The sequence below is a fragment of the Vulpes lagopus genome, chromosome 9 (genome assembly GCF_018345385.1).
Source record: "Vulpes lagopus strain Blue_001 chromosome 9, ASM1834538v1, whole genome shotgun sequence".
In the NCBI taxonomy this organism is placed as follows: domain Eukaryota; kingdom Metazoa; phylum Chordata; class Mammalia; order Carnivora; family Canidae; genus Vulpes; species Vulpes lagopus.
This window is the reverse complement of record NC_054832.1, coordinates 32,889,520-32,905,994: the sequence shown is the minus strand read 5'-3', so window position 1 is coordinate 32,905,994 and position 16,475 is coordinate 32,889,520. Positions and strand designations below refer to the sequence as shown.

General features: G+C 38.2%; 1 protein-coding gene across 17 annotated transcripts in view; it reads left to right on the top strand.

The window, feature by feature from the left end:
* RIMS2 (regulating synaptic membrane exocytosis 2) overlaps nucleotides 1–16,136 on the top strand; it is a 588,301-nt gene extending 572,165 nt beyond the window's left edge. For all 17 annotated transcript variants that reach the window (XM_041769575.1, XM_041769574.1, XM_041769584.1 and 14 more), the window contains 5 exons: nucleotides 6,332–6,473; nucleotides 10,494–10,606; nucleotides 11,154–11,255; nucleotides 12,694–12,833; nucleotides 13,259–16,136. In XM_041769575.1, coding sequence (XP_041625509.1) covers nucleotides 6,332–6,473; nucleotides 10,494–10,606; nucleotides 11,154–11,255; nucleotides 12,694–12,833; nucleotides 13,259–13,477 — 716 coding nt within the window. In that variant the 3' untranslated portion in view covers nucleotides 13,478–16,136. The remainder of the gene's footprint in view (nucleotides 1–6,331; nucleotides 6,474–10,493; nucleotides 10,607–11,153; nucleotides 11,256–12,693; nucleotides 12,834–13,258) is intronic.
* The last annotated feature ends 339 nt before the right edge of the window (nucleotides 16,137–16,475 follow it).

Genomic DNA, 16,475 nt, shown 5'->3' with positions numbered 1-16,475 from the left:
CCTATTTTGTCCCAACTTTCAGAGGCTTCAGTTACATTTATTATAGTAAGAAGCCCTGACAAACATAAGTACACAAGCTTTTATATGCAGTTATAGCAATCTATTCATGAGTATCCCGATATTGAGGTCTTGCAGGACCAAACATAAATGAATCAACATCCTTGATGTCTTGATACATAATCCGCAATGGGAAGTTATGTCCACAGTGGCCACCACAGAGATGGGAAAAAGGGCTGAAAGCATTTCTTATACCTGCAAGTTTGAGGAATTAGAGGGGTTAGGTGAATTAAAGTTCAATTTGAAAATCTACTGAAGGGGAGCTAGCCACTCTGGGCCTCAACTTTCTCATTGCTACAATAAGGGAGTACATAAACCACAAGGGCACGTTGGATCCCTACAGGTAGCTTCAGAAATTCTACAAATCAGTAATTTTCAAACTTCTCATTTTTAATGCATTTTTAAATTCTTTAAATGTAATGCAAATGACGTCTTTAAATTATACTCACTCTGGAAAATGGTAATTTTTTTTAAAATGCAAAATGAGTGCCTTACTAACTCAAAACACATAAATGGTGACCAAAGCTAAAAATTTAGTCAGTCTTCAAAATCTACCAACCTGTCTTAAACCTATTACCATAAATCGTTTCCCACATTCATGTCAAGAAAATCCTGACCTGTCAGTAAGTCTGCCTGCACATAAGACATGAGGCTGCTCAAGTGAGAGCAAAAGCAGGAATGGGTTCTGTGGATACAAGATTTGAAAAGTTGACATGACATTAGTTTGACATTTCATTTTGAGCCTCGTTTCGGGGTTTAGGTAAGTTTCCAGATTGGTAGCAGAGAGGACTTTTTGATTATTGTGGAGTCTTTCAAAGGATTTTCAGGTATTATTAGGGGAAACCGATGCTTTGGTTGTTTATTTAATTGAGTGGCTTTCTTTGAATACGGTGGGTGCCAAGTAAATGAGTCATCAGACTAAGCAGAGGAGAATAACAAAAACACCTCCTGGACTTTACTTTCTGCCTGTGATGTTTGGCAATTCAGGAACTTGATTTTTACCTGCAGGTGCCTTCTCCAAATACACCATAGTTGAAAATACCTAACACCACAGTGGTTGGAAGGGCTCTATAACAACATAACCTGGCCCTTAGTTTTACAGTTTGCTACCTGAATATTTTTAAACATCTATACATACTCACACAGGCACATATATTTTACATGTATATGTATGTGGCATGTGTATGCATGTATACACACACACACACACACACATATATATATACCTTCTTAAAAATATATATGTATTTTTTATCATGGCTATTGAGTCCTTATGAATAATTTCAGTTGGGCCACTCCTATGGTCACAATAGGTTATTTTCATAGATCTTGCCATTTATTTTATTTAAAGATTTTATTTATTCATGAGAGAGACACACACTGAGAGAGAGAGAATGGCAGAGACACAGGCACAGGGAGAAGCAGGCTTCATGCAGAGAGCCTAATGTGGGACTCGATCGCAGAACCCCAGGATCACGTCCTGAGCCAAAGGCAGATGCTCAACCGCTGAGCCACCCAGGCGTCCCAGATCTTGCCGTTTAAAAGAAAATGTATCTAAAAAATTACCTACTGCTGCTTAACAATTTTCACAACTTCAGCAGAATAAAACAGCACTCATTTATTAGGCCATGGTTCTGGATGCCACATGTCTGGGAGGGCAGAGCATGGCTAAGTTTTCTCCTGAGGGTATCACATGGCTGAAATCAGGTATTGGCTGGCCTGAGTTCTTGTCTGGAGGTTCTGGGCAAAAACTGCTACCAGAGACATTCAAGTTGTTGGTAGAATCTAGTTCCTTGCATTTGGGGCCTGAGGTCCCTGTGTGTTTGCTGCCTCTCAGCAGCTAGAGGCTGCTTGCAGGTCCTTTCCATGTGTCTCCTCAATCTCCAGCCACCAAAGGTACTCTGAATCCCTCATGGCTCTCAGATCTCCCTCATTGACTCTTAGAATTAGCCAGAGAAAGCACTCTGCTTTTAAAAGACTCCTGTTAGGCCCATTCAGATAATCTCCCTATTTTTAGGTCAACTGATTAGTAACCTTAATTACACTTGCCAAATCCCTTTTGCCAGGTTAAGAAACAAAATCATGGGGCCATCTTAGAATTCCACCTGCTACACTAATCTAATGCAGACATCTACGTCCACTGTTAACCAGATTCAGTTTCTAAGTTGGGTGACATGATAGAGCATTTGGAGCATTAAATGTGAGTCACTGCATTTGATTATATTTAGACTAAATTACTTTTATAGTGAATGTCGTGCAAAGGATTTGTAGTACTGAAAAATACATTTACTTTTAAATAAGTCTACGTGCATATTAGACTGGGTGACAGGCACTGAGGGGGGCACTTGACAGGATGAACACTGGGTATTATGCTATATGTTGGCATATCAAACTCCAATAAAAAATATATACAGAAAAAGAATAAGTAAATAAAAATTTTAAAAAATTAAAAAGACGTACATTTAAGAGACATAAAAACCTATCATAAACACGCAGCGCAGCATATTGCTTACAGTTTTCTGATTCCATCAGATGACAATGAGTAGCTTTCTCTCCATTTATTCCATTAATCATGATCATACACTAATGACACAAAGTCTATAGACTTTGTAACTTTACAGCAGAGATCATCTGTCACCACCACCCCTATCCCCTGCCTTTTTCATAAATGAAGAGCCAGAGACTTGAGGTATGACTCAGAGTGGGCCACAGAGTCAGGTGGTCAGTGGTGCAGATTGGCCTGGAATATGTTTTCTGATTCCCTACCTGGTAGTAATAGTAAGGACAGTACCATTAATTGAATATTTTTTATGAATCATGCACTATCCTAAGCACTTCAAGTATATTATTTTTCTTATCACAAAAATTCTATGAGGTAGGCACTACTGTCTTTGCCATTTCATTTGGAGAAAATGGAGTCACAGAGAAGCTAAGTAACTGGTTCAGTGTCACCCAGCTTGTATATGGTTAAGTGGGGATTCAAAGAGAAGCGGTCCGACACGACTGCCTGACCCCTTCACTGTGCCCTGCTCTTTCCACCCCACCAGTGGCTCCTCATGGGGCCTTCCATCTGCAGTTACAGAGGTAGCTGCACTGGCTACCCATTGGTTGTATTTGACAACAAATCCGCAATTAGTGGTGAATTTGGAGTCAAAAAACTGTGTATAAACTTCTGTTGTGTCACTTTCTCTGTAAGCTGCTGGGCCTCGTGGATGCTGTGTTTGTAAAAATGGGGATTGTTAGAGTTCTGAAATGAATGCAGTGTTGTTATTCTTGGACAAATGGTAACTGGTTCTCATCACACTGTAATAGCAGGTTTTCAAGTCATTCGTGCTGGGGTGGAGTCACACTGTGAAATAAGAAGGATCTATGTCCTGACACCTTTAGAAATCTCGTTTCCTTTGAAAGTCATGTGTTTCCTGTATATATTCCTCAGTCCCCATTTTCCAGCTCCCCTGCAGTGATTCGACTCACTTGGAGGTGATTTTTCACATGGGCGTCCTTCATGGGAAGAGAACAGTACAGCCACATGGAGAGGCCAGGACCTAGCCCTTGGCCGGGCTCCTGCACAACAGCCTGGCAGCTTCCATGATTCCAGCTCACATCTGAACAGAATGGATGTGACCATCTGGAGATCACTGTCAAATAATCATGAATATTAAATTTCTGAGTACCAAGGGTCTCTTCTTCATCCCCATTCTTTTTCTAAAAACATTTTCTCGGGATCCCTGGGTGGCGCAGCGGTTTGGCGCCTGCCTTTGGCCCAGGGCGCGATCCTGGAGACCCGGGATCGAATCCCACATCAGGCTCCCGGTGCATGGAGCCTGCTTCTCCCTCCGCCTGTGTCTCTGCCTCTCTCTCTGTCTCTGTGACTATCATAAATAAATAAAAAATTTAAAAAAAAAAAAAAAAAAAAAAAAAAAACATTTTCTCTTTTTTTGTGTGTATATGTATATTTTCTTCTCTACTATTTGAAAGTAAGTTGCAGACAATATAACATTTCAGCACTAAATATTTCAGCATGTATTTCTAATGATAAGGAAATTTTTTATAATACATGCCATTATCTACCTAGGAAAATTAATAATTCTCTTATCCTGCCTAATACGCAGGCCATGTTCAGATTTTCCTTATTTGTCCTAAAATTGCTTTTAGAGTGTTTTGCTTTTAGGGTTTCTTGTTTTGTTTTTTCCCAAAAGGAAACCAAAGTATACTCATACCATTTAATGGTTACATCTCTATGATATTTTAAGATCTGGACCAATTCCCCTACCTTGTTAGCATATTTGCTTGTTTTCATGATACTTTTTGAAGAGACTTTTTGAAGAGACTAAGCCAATTCTCTTGAACAAAACTCTGTGTTCTGTGTTTGTCTGATTTTTTTTTTTTTATTGTGTCACTTATCTTTTACTCTGTCCTCTGTGTTTTAGAAAACAAGTGGGTTCCAAAGGCCTAATTAGAAACAGATTGTATATTTTTGTCTGGACTAACTTGATAGGAGGTACTGTATGGAGGTACCTATGATTGCCCCACTATTAAGGCTATTAAGTTTGATTAAGATGGTGATAGCTAGTTGCTGTCCCAGTGGTAAAGTACATGCTTACCTTTAATAAGTAGAACTAAATTGTGGAATGATTTTTGGGGGGCTCCTATGAATATCATTTCATCTAATGCTGTTACCATCTACTGATGTGCCTTATCTGAATCATTTATTCCTTTGGAGATTACAAATTGGTCATTTTACATTTTTATCATTTCTTTTACATTTATTAAATGTATTTAAACTAATATTTCTCTGCAAAGAATAGCCTTCCCTCATCAATAAGGGATGCTTTTGATTGTCTTATAGTTTATATCAGTACAACATGTTTACCATCAATTTCCTAAAATATCAGCCTTAGATTATGGAACTGAGGTGTAGATCAATCATAACTTTTCTTTGATATAAACTTTCTAGAGCATTTTGGTGTACATCAAGATTGGAAGTAAAGAATAGATGAAATTTAAAGCAGTGTTCCAAGATGGTGAGCAAATATTAGAAGAGGTATGGCAAGATGAATTTCAAGAAGTCATGGTCAATATCAGCAAATGTTTATCAATATGAAATTAAATTATTAATACCAGGCATTAAAAGAGCCTGCCATACCCCAAAAAGCTAATGATATGCATGATCAGTGTAGATAAATATTGAGGACTGACAAGAAGTAAATTAAGACAAATAGTTCGGACTGTCATGCAGTGGCTCCAGCCTTAGTAGCCTTTCCACTCCACATTCCAACATTGCAAGGCCCTTTGTGTTCTGGGCTCAGGCTGTTGTCTGACGAGCCCCCATCATGACTCTTCATCTGGTTGTTTGCATCATCCCTCAACTGCACATGGTTCTTCCTCCCTTCATGCTTCTGTCCAGGCACTTCCCTTGGCCCAAAACCCTTCCTTCTTGCCTCTTAGGTCCCAGTGTACCCATTTCGCAAGCCCAGCAAAAACCCCACTCCTTCTGTGAAGCTCCTTCCTCCCTGACCCCTCCAAATCACTCATACTTCTTACCCTATATCACATATGTGGTTTCTGACTCAGTTTCCTATTTGGTCTTCTAATTGGCTTCTATAAGTAAATCTCATATTTCAAGCTATTCAAAGGTCCTTAAGGACATGACTACCCAGGATCCCAAATTAGAAAACTCTTTTCACATGGCATTGCTAGGTTTTTGCCTACCCTTTGAGAGTTTCTCTGAAAGTTACCCACAGTTGTGAAACTATTATCTGACACTTTATCTCCTTTGTACAGCTTTCTTTGCCTTCTAATATCAGTTACCTTACAAAATCAGGTTTTTGTGTGAGAGCTAAGGTTAGAACTGACATTGATGCATCACCTGTTCATTGGAAATAAAGACAAGGCTTAATGATTTCACTATGATCAAAAGAAAGGTAAAAGAAATAGGCAGGCATAAATTAACGTTGTATTTAAATATTACAATGAAAACAAAGTTTATTTTGCTTTCCTTGAGAGCCTTTTTGTTTCTTTTGTGACCAACTCGAACACTGCTTTAAATGGAAATGAAACAACAGTATTTGTGCCTCTTGAAGATGTTTTTAGAGTATTTTCATCCCACTCAACAAGACATTGAAATACCTTTCCTCTTTGTCTCCTTAACAAGAGCACTTTGTATTTATGCAATTCTTTCCATCTAAGGACCTTCACCACTTTGGTGGAGTATTTCTCATTACCAGATGGTGATGACAAAACTATCATGCTTCTTGTTTTTCTGTCTGTGCAGAAGCAGGTGGTAAAAAGCTACGGAGCACTGTCCAGCGAAGCACGGAAACAGGCCTGGCTGTGGAAATGAGGAACTGGATGACTCGACAGGCAAGCCGAGAATCGACTGATGGCAGCATGAACAGCTATAGCTCAGAAGGAAAGTGAGTGATGCCAGCCATGATATGCGTCGCTTCCATGCACACAAGGACCATCTCTCTCTCTCTCTCTTTCTCTATGCTTACCTAGAAGTTAACTCACAATCTTGAGAGCGCCATTTTCATTTCCATTGGCTGATTTGCTGTGAAGAGAACTTTTGCTCACCTACCACTGAGAAATGTGACATATCTGGCTTTTTATATCAAGGGAAATATAGGTTTGGGGATAAAGTATTTTGCTTTAATAATAGCAAGACGCTAAACAGTGACTGTCACAATACATGCACATTAAAGTTTGCTCTGGCTTGAACTATATAGAAGCACAGAAAGAATAACACCCTGAGCTACACCACAGGAATAATGCTAATTTTTAAAATCTTTGCTCTTAAGAGTTATTACTAAAAATTATAGAATACTTGATACATACTTAGTTCCATGAAGTCACAAGCAGTTCACATAGATGTAATACCACTAAGTAACTTCGTGAGACTTTCCTTTATGTAGTTAGCTTCTAGCTTTTCTTTAAATATTTAAATAAATATTTTTAAAGCATTTTTCAACACTGTGTAGCCCTGACATCAACAAATTGACAATAATCAGCAACTACAGATCCATAGATGGGTGCATAAAGGACGTTAATAGAGGAAAATGGGGTTTACTGACCTCACTCTGTCATCATGATGGAAGCATCAGACATTTAGACAGCATGCATCTAGCTAATTCACAGACAGGAGGCAGAGTATTGATGATGTGCCATTGGGAACATTTGTCCAGTGCGATTATATAAACACAGGATATATATATGGTTTCCATACTTTTTTCACTAAGGTTGTATGGGATGCTAACAGAAACATTAAAATATTGAGATTAACTATATTTGGAAATTAAGATTGGGAGGAGAAATGGATTTTATGTTAATTAAGGAAGTCTTAAAAGAGATGGAGAAGCAGTTGAAAAATGAATGTGCACTGAGCTTTCATCATTGCAGAGCACTGTGTTAGATACTGTGAGGGATACAAAAATGCCCAAATTGTGGCCCCCAGCACCTCAGATGTTTAGGTCTTATAAGAAAAATGGGATAAATACTCGTACATTCATTCAACAAATATTTCTTTTTTTTTTTTCATTCAACAAATATTTCTACGCCTTCCAGTGTTCTAGGCACTGGGCTGAGTTGGGGATATAAGTCATACAAGAAGGCCAAAATCAATTAGTGGTTAAGACTATAGGCTTTAAAATCACATAGGCTTAAGTTCTTATCTCTTTTATGGAACTGTAGAAACTTAGGCAAGTTATTTAATTTTTCTCAGTTTCATTTTAATTATTTTTCTTAACAAGTATTTATTAAGAGCTTACAATATTCCAGGCATGGTTCTAGATGCTGGAGATAGATTAGCGAACAAAGCAAAAACAAAAACCAGAAAACAAAACCCTACCCTCGCCAAATTTACAGTCTAATAGATAAGATGGATAATAAACAAGAAAAGTTGTTAATATGTATATATATAAGGAAAAATCATAAAATATAGTGTAGATTAGGTAGTATAAGTGTGAAGAGAAAGAAAAAGAAAGGGAGAGAGATGAGAGAGGGTAAAGGTAAGTTTTATGTAGGGTAGACAGGGAAAGCAACATATTTGAGCAAAGATTTGAAGAATGTGGACATTCGGAGAAGAATATTCCAAGCTGAAGCACTGTGGACCGAGGGCAGGCATAGTAATTAAGATGGGGGCAGGGGTGGACAGCTTGTGCCATCTTTGTATCATTATGAGGACTTTGCTTTTACTCTGAGAGGGTTGAGAAACCAGTGGAGGGTTTGCGTGGGGTCCTGCTATTATCTGACTTGAATGTTAAGTCCTGATTGCTGTGAGGGTGGAAAGTAAATTTGGCCACAGAAGGATCATTCAAAGGGCTGTTCAGTAATATGCTCAGACCACAGTGATAGGATTAGCAAGGTCAGATTCTGGATGCATTTTGACAGTAGAGCCAATAAGATTTATTGATTCATCTGATGAGTAGTGAGAGAACAGGGGTGTATTCGTTGCTAGGGCTGCCCTCACAAAATACCAAAGATTGGGTAGCTTAAACAACAGAAGTTTATATTCTCATAGCTCTGGAGGCTAGAAATTCAATAGCAAGGTGTTATGGGTTTGGTTTCTCCTGAGACCTCTCTCCTTGGCTTTCAGATGGCCTCCTCCTTGCTGTGTGCTCGCATGGTATTTCTTCTGTGCATGCATATGCCTGATGTCTTTTGTTCTACTTAGAAGGATACCAGCCACAATAGATTAGGGCCCCACCCTTATGACCTCATTTAACTGTAATTACTTCTTTAAAGGCCGTATCTCCACATACAGTCATACTAGGGGTTAAGGCTTCAACATATGCATTGGTGGGGGGACAAGGTTCAGTCCATAACAAAGAAGAAAGATTACCTCAAGGTTGGACAATTGGAAAAATGAAGTTGCATTTAAGATGAGAATCGCCTAAAAGGAACACAGTTTGGATTTTTGTTTGTTTTGAGGTTGGGAGTCAGTTTGAGACAGGTTAAATATCAGTTATCTATCAGACATCCAAACAGATATGTTGACAAAGCAGATCGAATACAGGTCTGTGATCCAAACTGGAGATGTCAATATAGGCCATATCAGCATAAATGGGACTTAAAACCATGAAACTGGGATCCCTGGGTGGCGCAGCGGTTTGGCGCCTGCCTTTGGCCCAGGGCGCGATCCTGGAGACCCGGGATCGAATCCCACATAGGGCTCCCGGTGCATGGAGCCTGCTTCTCCCTCTGCCTGTGTCTCTGCCTCTCTCTCTCTCTCTCTCTCTCTCTCTGTGACTATCATAAAAAAAATAAAAAAAAAAAAAAAAAAAAAAAAAAAAAAAAAAAAAAAAAAAAAACAACATGAAACTGCATGAGATTACCAAGGAGATTGAGGTATGCAGAAAAAATAGGAATTCAAAGCATCAAGCTCCCAATATTCAGTGGTAGAAACAGTGATGGAGACTGGGGTAGAGTGGCCAAAGAGGAAAATTGGAACCAGAGGGTCTGGGAAGCACAGTGGACAAGGAGGAGGTAAGGCTCGATTATGTCAGCTGATACTGATATGTTAAATCAAACAAGTGCTGAGTATTCACAGTTGGGTTTACCATGTGGCCGTTATGTAACCGTGGTCAGAGAAACTTTGGTAGAGTGGAGAAAAATCAAGCAAGCAAGAGAGGAAGGAAAAACTATAGTTTCAAGGGGAACAAGAAAAAAGAAATTGAAGAGAGCACATAGAGTGAACTCAGAACTTTGAGTAAAGAAGTGGGGTGGGAATTAGAAAAGATTTTTTTTAAGTGGAATTTTTTTTAAGGTAGAAGTTTTTTTTTTTTTTTTTTTTGAGTAGAAGAATAACAGTTTGTGTACTGATGGGAATGATCTAGAAGAGTTTCTTCATCTATAAAACAAGTTAGATAATAGAATCTATCTCCTAGTACAGCTAAAAGAATTAAATCCGATAATGCCTGTCGTGGCGTAGGCACTCAGTAGGTACTGAGTGCTAACGATAAAAATCACAGCCCATGCCCTCCAGACAAGGAGGAGAAAGACACATACACAGCAGCCTGTGATATGGTGTGACAGGTGCTTCTGGTGACATACATGGGCTGCTAGAGAATAAGAAAGGAAGAGTCATGGGAAGTAAAGTGAGGTGCTGGGATCCAATTAGTAGAAAGGGCAAAATCAGGCAGCCCAGGTGGCTGAGGGGTTTAGCGCCGCCTTCAGCCTGGGGCATGATCCTGGAGACCTCGGATGCAGTCCCACGTCGGGCTCCCTGCATGGAGCCTGCTTCTCCCTCTGTCTGTGTCTCTGCCTCTCTTTCTGTGTGTCTCTCATGAATAAATAAATAAAATCTTAAAAAAAAAAAAAAGGGCAAAATCGTGGTGGCAACTGCTCCTGCTACAGGATGGGAGCAAGAGGGAAACCCAAGATGCTTGAAAGTAAAAGGGTTGAGGGTTTAATCAAACCATGTGTTATTTTGCTTTTAGTCTGATTTTCCCTGGTGTTCGCCTGGCCTCTGATAGCCAGTTCAGCGATTTCTTGGATGGCCTTGGCCCTGCCCAGCTCGTGGGGCGTCAGACTCTGGCTACACCTGCAATGGGTAAGAATTTCTGTTATGTGGTTTCATTATTTCCTCTTTCAGATTATTGAAAATTACATTCTTTGGTGTCATAGGATCTTTAACAGTATTGTCAGCAAGAATAAGTATTTTTATTTTACCAATTAAAAAAATTTTAGCTGATTTTTTCCAATTTAATTTATATGCTTTTTAAAGTAAGATGTCACTGATAAATTTTAAACATATATGAATGTAGGGGTGCCTGGGTGGCTCCGACTCTTGATTTTGGCTCAGGTCATGATCTCAGGGTCTCAGGTTCAGGCCCTGCATCAGGCTCTGCGCTCACCTCTAGAGTCTGCTTGTCTCCTCCTTCTGCTCAGTCTCTCTGCCTAGTTCTCTCAAATAAATAAATAAATCTTTTTTTTTAATAAATAAATATTTTTAAAAGAATAAATAAATAAATAAATTTGAATGTAGGAAATATACGGGAAATGATGAAATGATATAAAACCAACACCTTTGGCACAAACATGTTTCTTACTGCATTTGTTCACTAAGCCCTGTCTGTTTCCTCCTCACACATCATTAGGTGACATTCAGGTAGGAATGATGGACAAAAAGGGACAGTTGGAGGTGGAAATCATTCGGGCTCGTGGCCTTGTTGTAAAACCAGGTTCCAAGACACTGCCAGGTAATAACAGAAGAGATACTGCTATTATTTGTAACCCACACTTTTCAATGCAGAGATTTTGTGTTTTGATGAGATGCAGAAAACTTTGTTTTTAGATAATTAAGGATACTAAATGAATGAGTCTGTCATCTGTAGTAGTTTGTGCTACTACTATCCTAAGCAAGCATTCAGTGAGGGTTGAGCGATAATTTAAGTTTTTAAATAAGTCCGTAGCTAATAGAAACCATTGCAAAATAAACATGTACATAAAAATTCCTTTTTCTTCTTAGCTGGTATTTTGTGTTGTTCTTTATCTGGAGCTTCAAAATTCTTCTTGGGAATTATTAAAGTTCTGCATTAGAATAAAAATAGATATGGGTTGGCAAAGCAGCATAACCTTTGGATACAGGACATTCTAATTATACTAACTTCTACTTCCTGTAGTGTACAAAGAAAGAGAGGCACCATTACCAATTTTTATTGTGATGTCACACATTTCATACTGAAATGTCATAGTCTAAGGTGCCTGGAGCCATGGAAAAGGACACAGACTCCAGATACAGTGTGCAGAGATGTCTAGAACATGAGCTCTGATATGTAGAACAATTTGTGAGGATTCTGAAATTCAGGTTCTCACCTCGGCACTTTCACTGACTGAATTGTAATTTTGAATTTCATAACTTCCCTGTCCTTGCAGAAATTGTAAATTATAATGTGTACAACCTTGCAGGGTGATTAAGGTCAATTGTGTTTACAAAGGTCGTGGAGCTAGTTAACCCACCGTGCTATAAAGAATATCATAATTTGCACAGGCAAGAAAATGCTTTTGTGAACAGTCAGATCTCTTTCAAGCCATGGAATTCATAATTAGTTGCCTCTTCCCAGCTTATGTGAATGTATTACATCAAACCCCACCCTTGCCTTGTACCCATGCCACCATCAATAAACACTTTTGAGTAATAAATGATTTTTATTTATAAAAATGTATGCTACATTATTTATATTATATAATTATATTACATAAGTATTTCTATATTATAGAAATTATATCATTGTTTATAATTTATTTATGAAATGATATGATTTCAAGGATGTTTACTTATATTTAAGTACTGACAAATGGAAGACTGAGTAAGATCTCTTTCTTGAATATTGTTAGGGACTGGAAGCATTTTACCTTATTTCATGCAGTGTTTAAATCTATATATATAACCATGTGATGGTGAAATAGTAATCAAGTCAGAGGAGCCTCTGAGTTAATATTGCCTAAACTATCCAAATAGCTGATAATTACCTATTATTTTTCTAATGATTTTGACATCGTGTGGAAAGACCAGTGACTTCTGATTGCTAGCTTTGTCAGCCTAAAACTAAGCTGTTGCAGAGGTCACCTGCGAGTTGGGTATTCCATAATCATGGCTCGTCACTTAACCCTCCCCTTTGTCTGTTCTTTCCCAAGCACCATATGTAAAGGTGTATCTATTGGATAATGGAGTCTGCATAGCCAAAAAGAAAACAAAGGTGGCAAGAAAAACGCTGGAACCCCTTTACCAACAGCTTTTATCTTTTGAAGAAAGTCCCCAAGGAAAGGTTTTACAGGTATTTATTGGATGGTTTTTCCTCTACATAAGAAGGTATTTTCTTGGACTCAAACCTTGTACCCACATGTCTTATTGCATTCTCTTCATTGCTTACAGCTGAAATTCTTGGGAAAGGTCAAAGCAGTGGCCTGTGCTGTCAAGCCATAGACACTGTTGTTTCCTTTCCAGTGAACTATAGACTTGCAAACCCCCATCATACACAAACTCCAGTCTTCCTGGACTGCTTAGGATCTTAACATTCCAGTACACTTGGATGCGTGTACACCTTTGGATTCCAGTTGTTAAAGACAACCATACCACAATTAAAATACAACTATTTAACTTGATATTTGATGATAGCGCATTAACTGAATGTATTTTCGTTTACAAGTTTCCATGTACATAACTATACTGATGTTATTCTCCTTTTGATTTTGCCAACAGATCATTGTCTGGGGAGATTATGGCCGCATGGATCACAAATCCTTTATGGGAGTGGCCCAGATACTTTTAGATGAACTGGAGCTATCCAATATGGTGATTGGATGGTTCAAACTTTTCCCCCCTTCCTCCCTAGTAGATCCAACCTTGGCCCCTCTGACAAGAAGAGCGTCCCAGTCCTCTCTGGAAAGTTCAACTGGACCTTCTTACTCTCGTTCATAGCAGCTGTAAAACTGTTGTCATAGCAACCAGCGTTACAAAAAAAAAAAAATTCCACAGGTCGCAAACCCTGGTAACACTGCATGCTTAATGTTGTGTCTTCTGAGCCTGTTTCTAGGGATACAAAGCGATCCTGTGTTCTCAGAGGAAGTTGCACACATTGTGCCCTAAAGATGGCCCTCAGGTGAAAGAGCAGAGTTATGAAGAACTATCAGGTTTGGAGTTCAGTAACACTTGAGTTTTGGTCCAATCTGAAGCCATGGATTAATCTCAAAGAATCAGTCAGTTTCATGCAACAAAAGCCCTTTTCAATGGCACCTTTATATTTTTATCGTTCCTTTTTCCTCATTTCTCTGACCCCCAAGCCCTGTTATGCCACAGAAAATAGAGCTATACAGTCATTAAGCCATGTTACAAGTCAAGGAGTGAAGTCCTAGGAAGCATCAGGTGAAAAGCAGGAGACCAAAGAAGTGCTCCAGGACAGACGTCAGCCCTCCTCTGGACAGTGACCAGGAGCAGCCAGTCCACCGTGAACAGTGGCAGACTTCAGAGGTCCAGCAGGCACGCCATTCACTAATGCCATGATGTGTTGGACTCTGAAAAACAAAATTCTGTGGCTACACTGTACTGAATGAAATTAAAGAAACTTTTTTTGCATGGACACAGATTAGCTGAATACTTAAATTATTTTTTTGGGGCTGCAACTTGCAAAAAAAAAGAATAAAAATCAGCCATTTTCAACAATTTATATTATTTTTAAAAATAAATTTCACTATTGCATGGTTTTAAAAAGGGGAGAGAATGCAACAGGGTGGTACAAAGACACACCATGTTTATTCTTTAAACTAATCATAGTCTGTGTTTTGGCAGACATTACAAATGAGAATACTTTCTAGAAGACACTTAAAATTCTCTTTATGTGACAAATAAGCATACTATATTCGATTTATTTCCATGTTAAATATACAAATCTTATGAAGTTAAATATGTGCAAATCGTTCACATCTTTCTTCCTCTTCTCATCTCACTTTTCCTCTTTTCTCTTTTAATCTTTTCTTTCTCCCTACCAGAGTGAACATTATACTAAAAGATTACAAGTTTTTGACCTGATACTCCTTACACCCCATGTTTGATTCAGAGCTGTAGATGCTTCTGAATTTATGAATTTCTCAAGGGAAAAAAAAAAACTAAGAGCTTTCTTTATTTCAAGCATGTTGAAAAGGATTTTGCAACATGTCTTGGGAGTACCTTAAAGTAAGTCAGCATGTATTTGATAAAGAAGATATTTGAACTTTTGCAATTTATTGTACAGTGCATGGTACTTTTGTTTTCACCTTCCAAGTTCAGTTTACTGGAAAGCCCTAAAATCACGTGGCCATTGTAATGTCTAATAAATTTGTTTTTAGCACCAGCATTATTCATACAGGGGTTAAAGTATTATTTCTAGAAGGTCTTAGGTTTTGTTTTTTAATTAATTAAAGCAATTTCTTTAGCCAATTTCCATTTACTATGTGAATAGAAGAACACTGCTAAAAATTTGGAGCCTGAAACACAGGGCTGTTTATTAATTCATTTTTCTGTAGTAAAATACAATTTTTCACAAAATTATATTTCTAAAGAAATATAGTAAACATAAATATGCAACAAATAATTTTAAAGCTCCAATTTTTAGGTGACTCAAAGAAAGTCAATCTGCCTATTAATAGTTCTTTGATGCCATCACCAAAAGTCTACACCACAAATCCCCAAAAGTCGGACCCCTGCCTTTGGTTTTACAGACAGTTATTACCATTGGGTGGTGCTGCAAGGTCAAGTTTCTCTTAAGTTCCCCTGTTGAGAAGAAAAGTCACTGGTTAATGTAATAAACCACCCATTCTTTCTGTTTCTTTATGTGCATTTTGATAACACATTCTTACAGGTTGATTTTCATTTCTTGCAATAACTTTTGAAATTCACATATATACCATTTAAGGCCATGCACAAAAATTGCTTTCTTCTTTTTTTTTTTTTCCTTTTTAAATTCCATGCTGACCATTAAAAACTATCATGCTTGATATGGTGCAAAAGTTAAAATGAGTATCACTAAAAATGCCTTCTCTTTATGTGGTGCAATATGAAATACACCAAGACTGTGTCTTGACATTCTGAGATCTACGATGGACCCAGGTAAAGTTGTTAAAAGAACGAATAATACTTTACAGAAATAATTTAGACACTTGTGTACCAGCAGCAATTGATTTAATAGACCTATAGTGTCTATACTCTCCCTTAGAATAAAGGTTTACCATTTTCCTGATACTAAGATGCAGTCACATAATCTTTTGTGCATATTCCTATATAAATTATTTCTAATTTTAATAAGAAGGACATGACTGTATGGAATATTTGTACATACTTATCATTATGCAGTATTTATTTAAAAGTTGGTGTATTTTTTTTTAATTTTCACATGTCTGCACCTCGACTTGTGGTTTAGTCGTGTAAATAGCACTATTCCAGTGACCATTGCTGCCCTGTACATAGTATGTTTTCAAAGTAAAGGGAATTCCAGTTGGAAAAAAAAAGGGGGCAGATTAGTCCTGTAATGAACACCAACTAATGTAAATCAAATTCATTCTGGTGATGGTATTTAACACTTTAAATAAAACATTTTCTTTACAGACATTGTATGCATGGCTTTCTCTGACTTTTCTCCCCCTCCCAAGCTCTCTGCAGCTTTCCCTGGACTCACGCGTCATTTCAAAACCATGAAATCATCTTTTTTTTACTTCTCCATGAGAGAAACAGACTGCTGGTCCTAGCAAAGAGCATTTTTTTTTAAAGATTGTATTTATTTATTCATGAGAGACAGAGAGAGGGAGAGACACAGGCAGAGAAGCAGGCTCCCCACAGGGAGCCTGATGCGGGGACTCCATCCCAGGACCCCAGGATCACGACCTGAGCCAAAGGCAGACGCTCAAGCACTGAGCCTCCAGGGCATCCTTAAAGAGTGAGTTTTCAA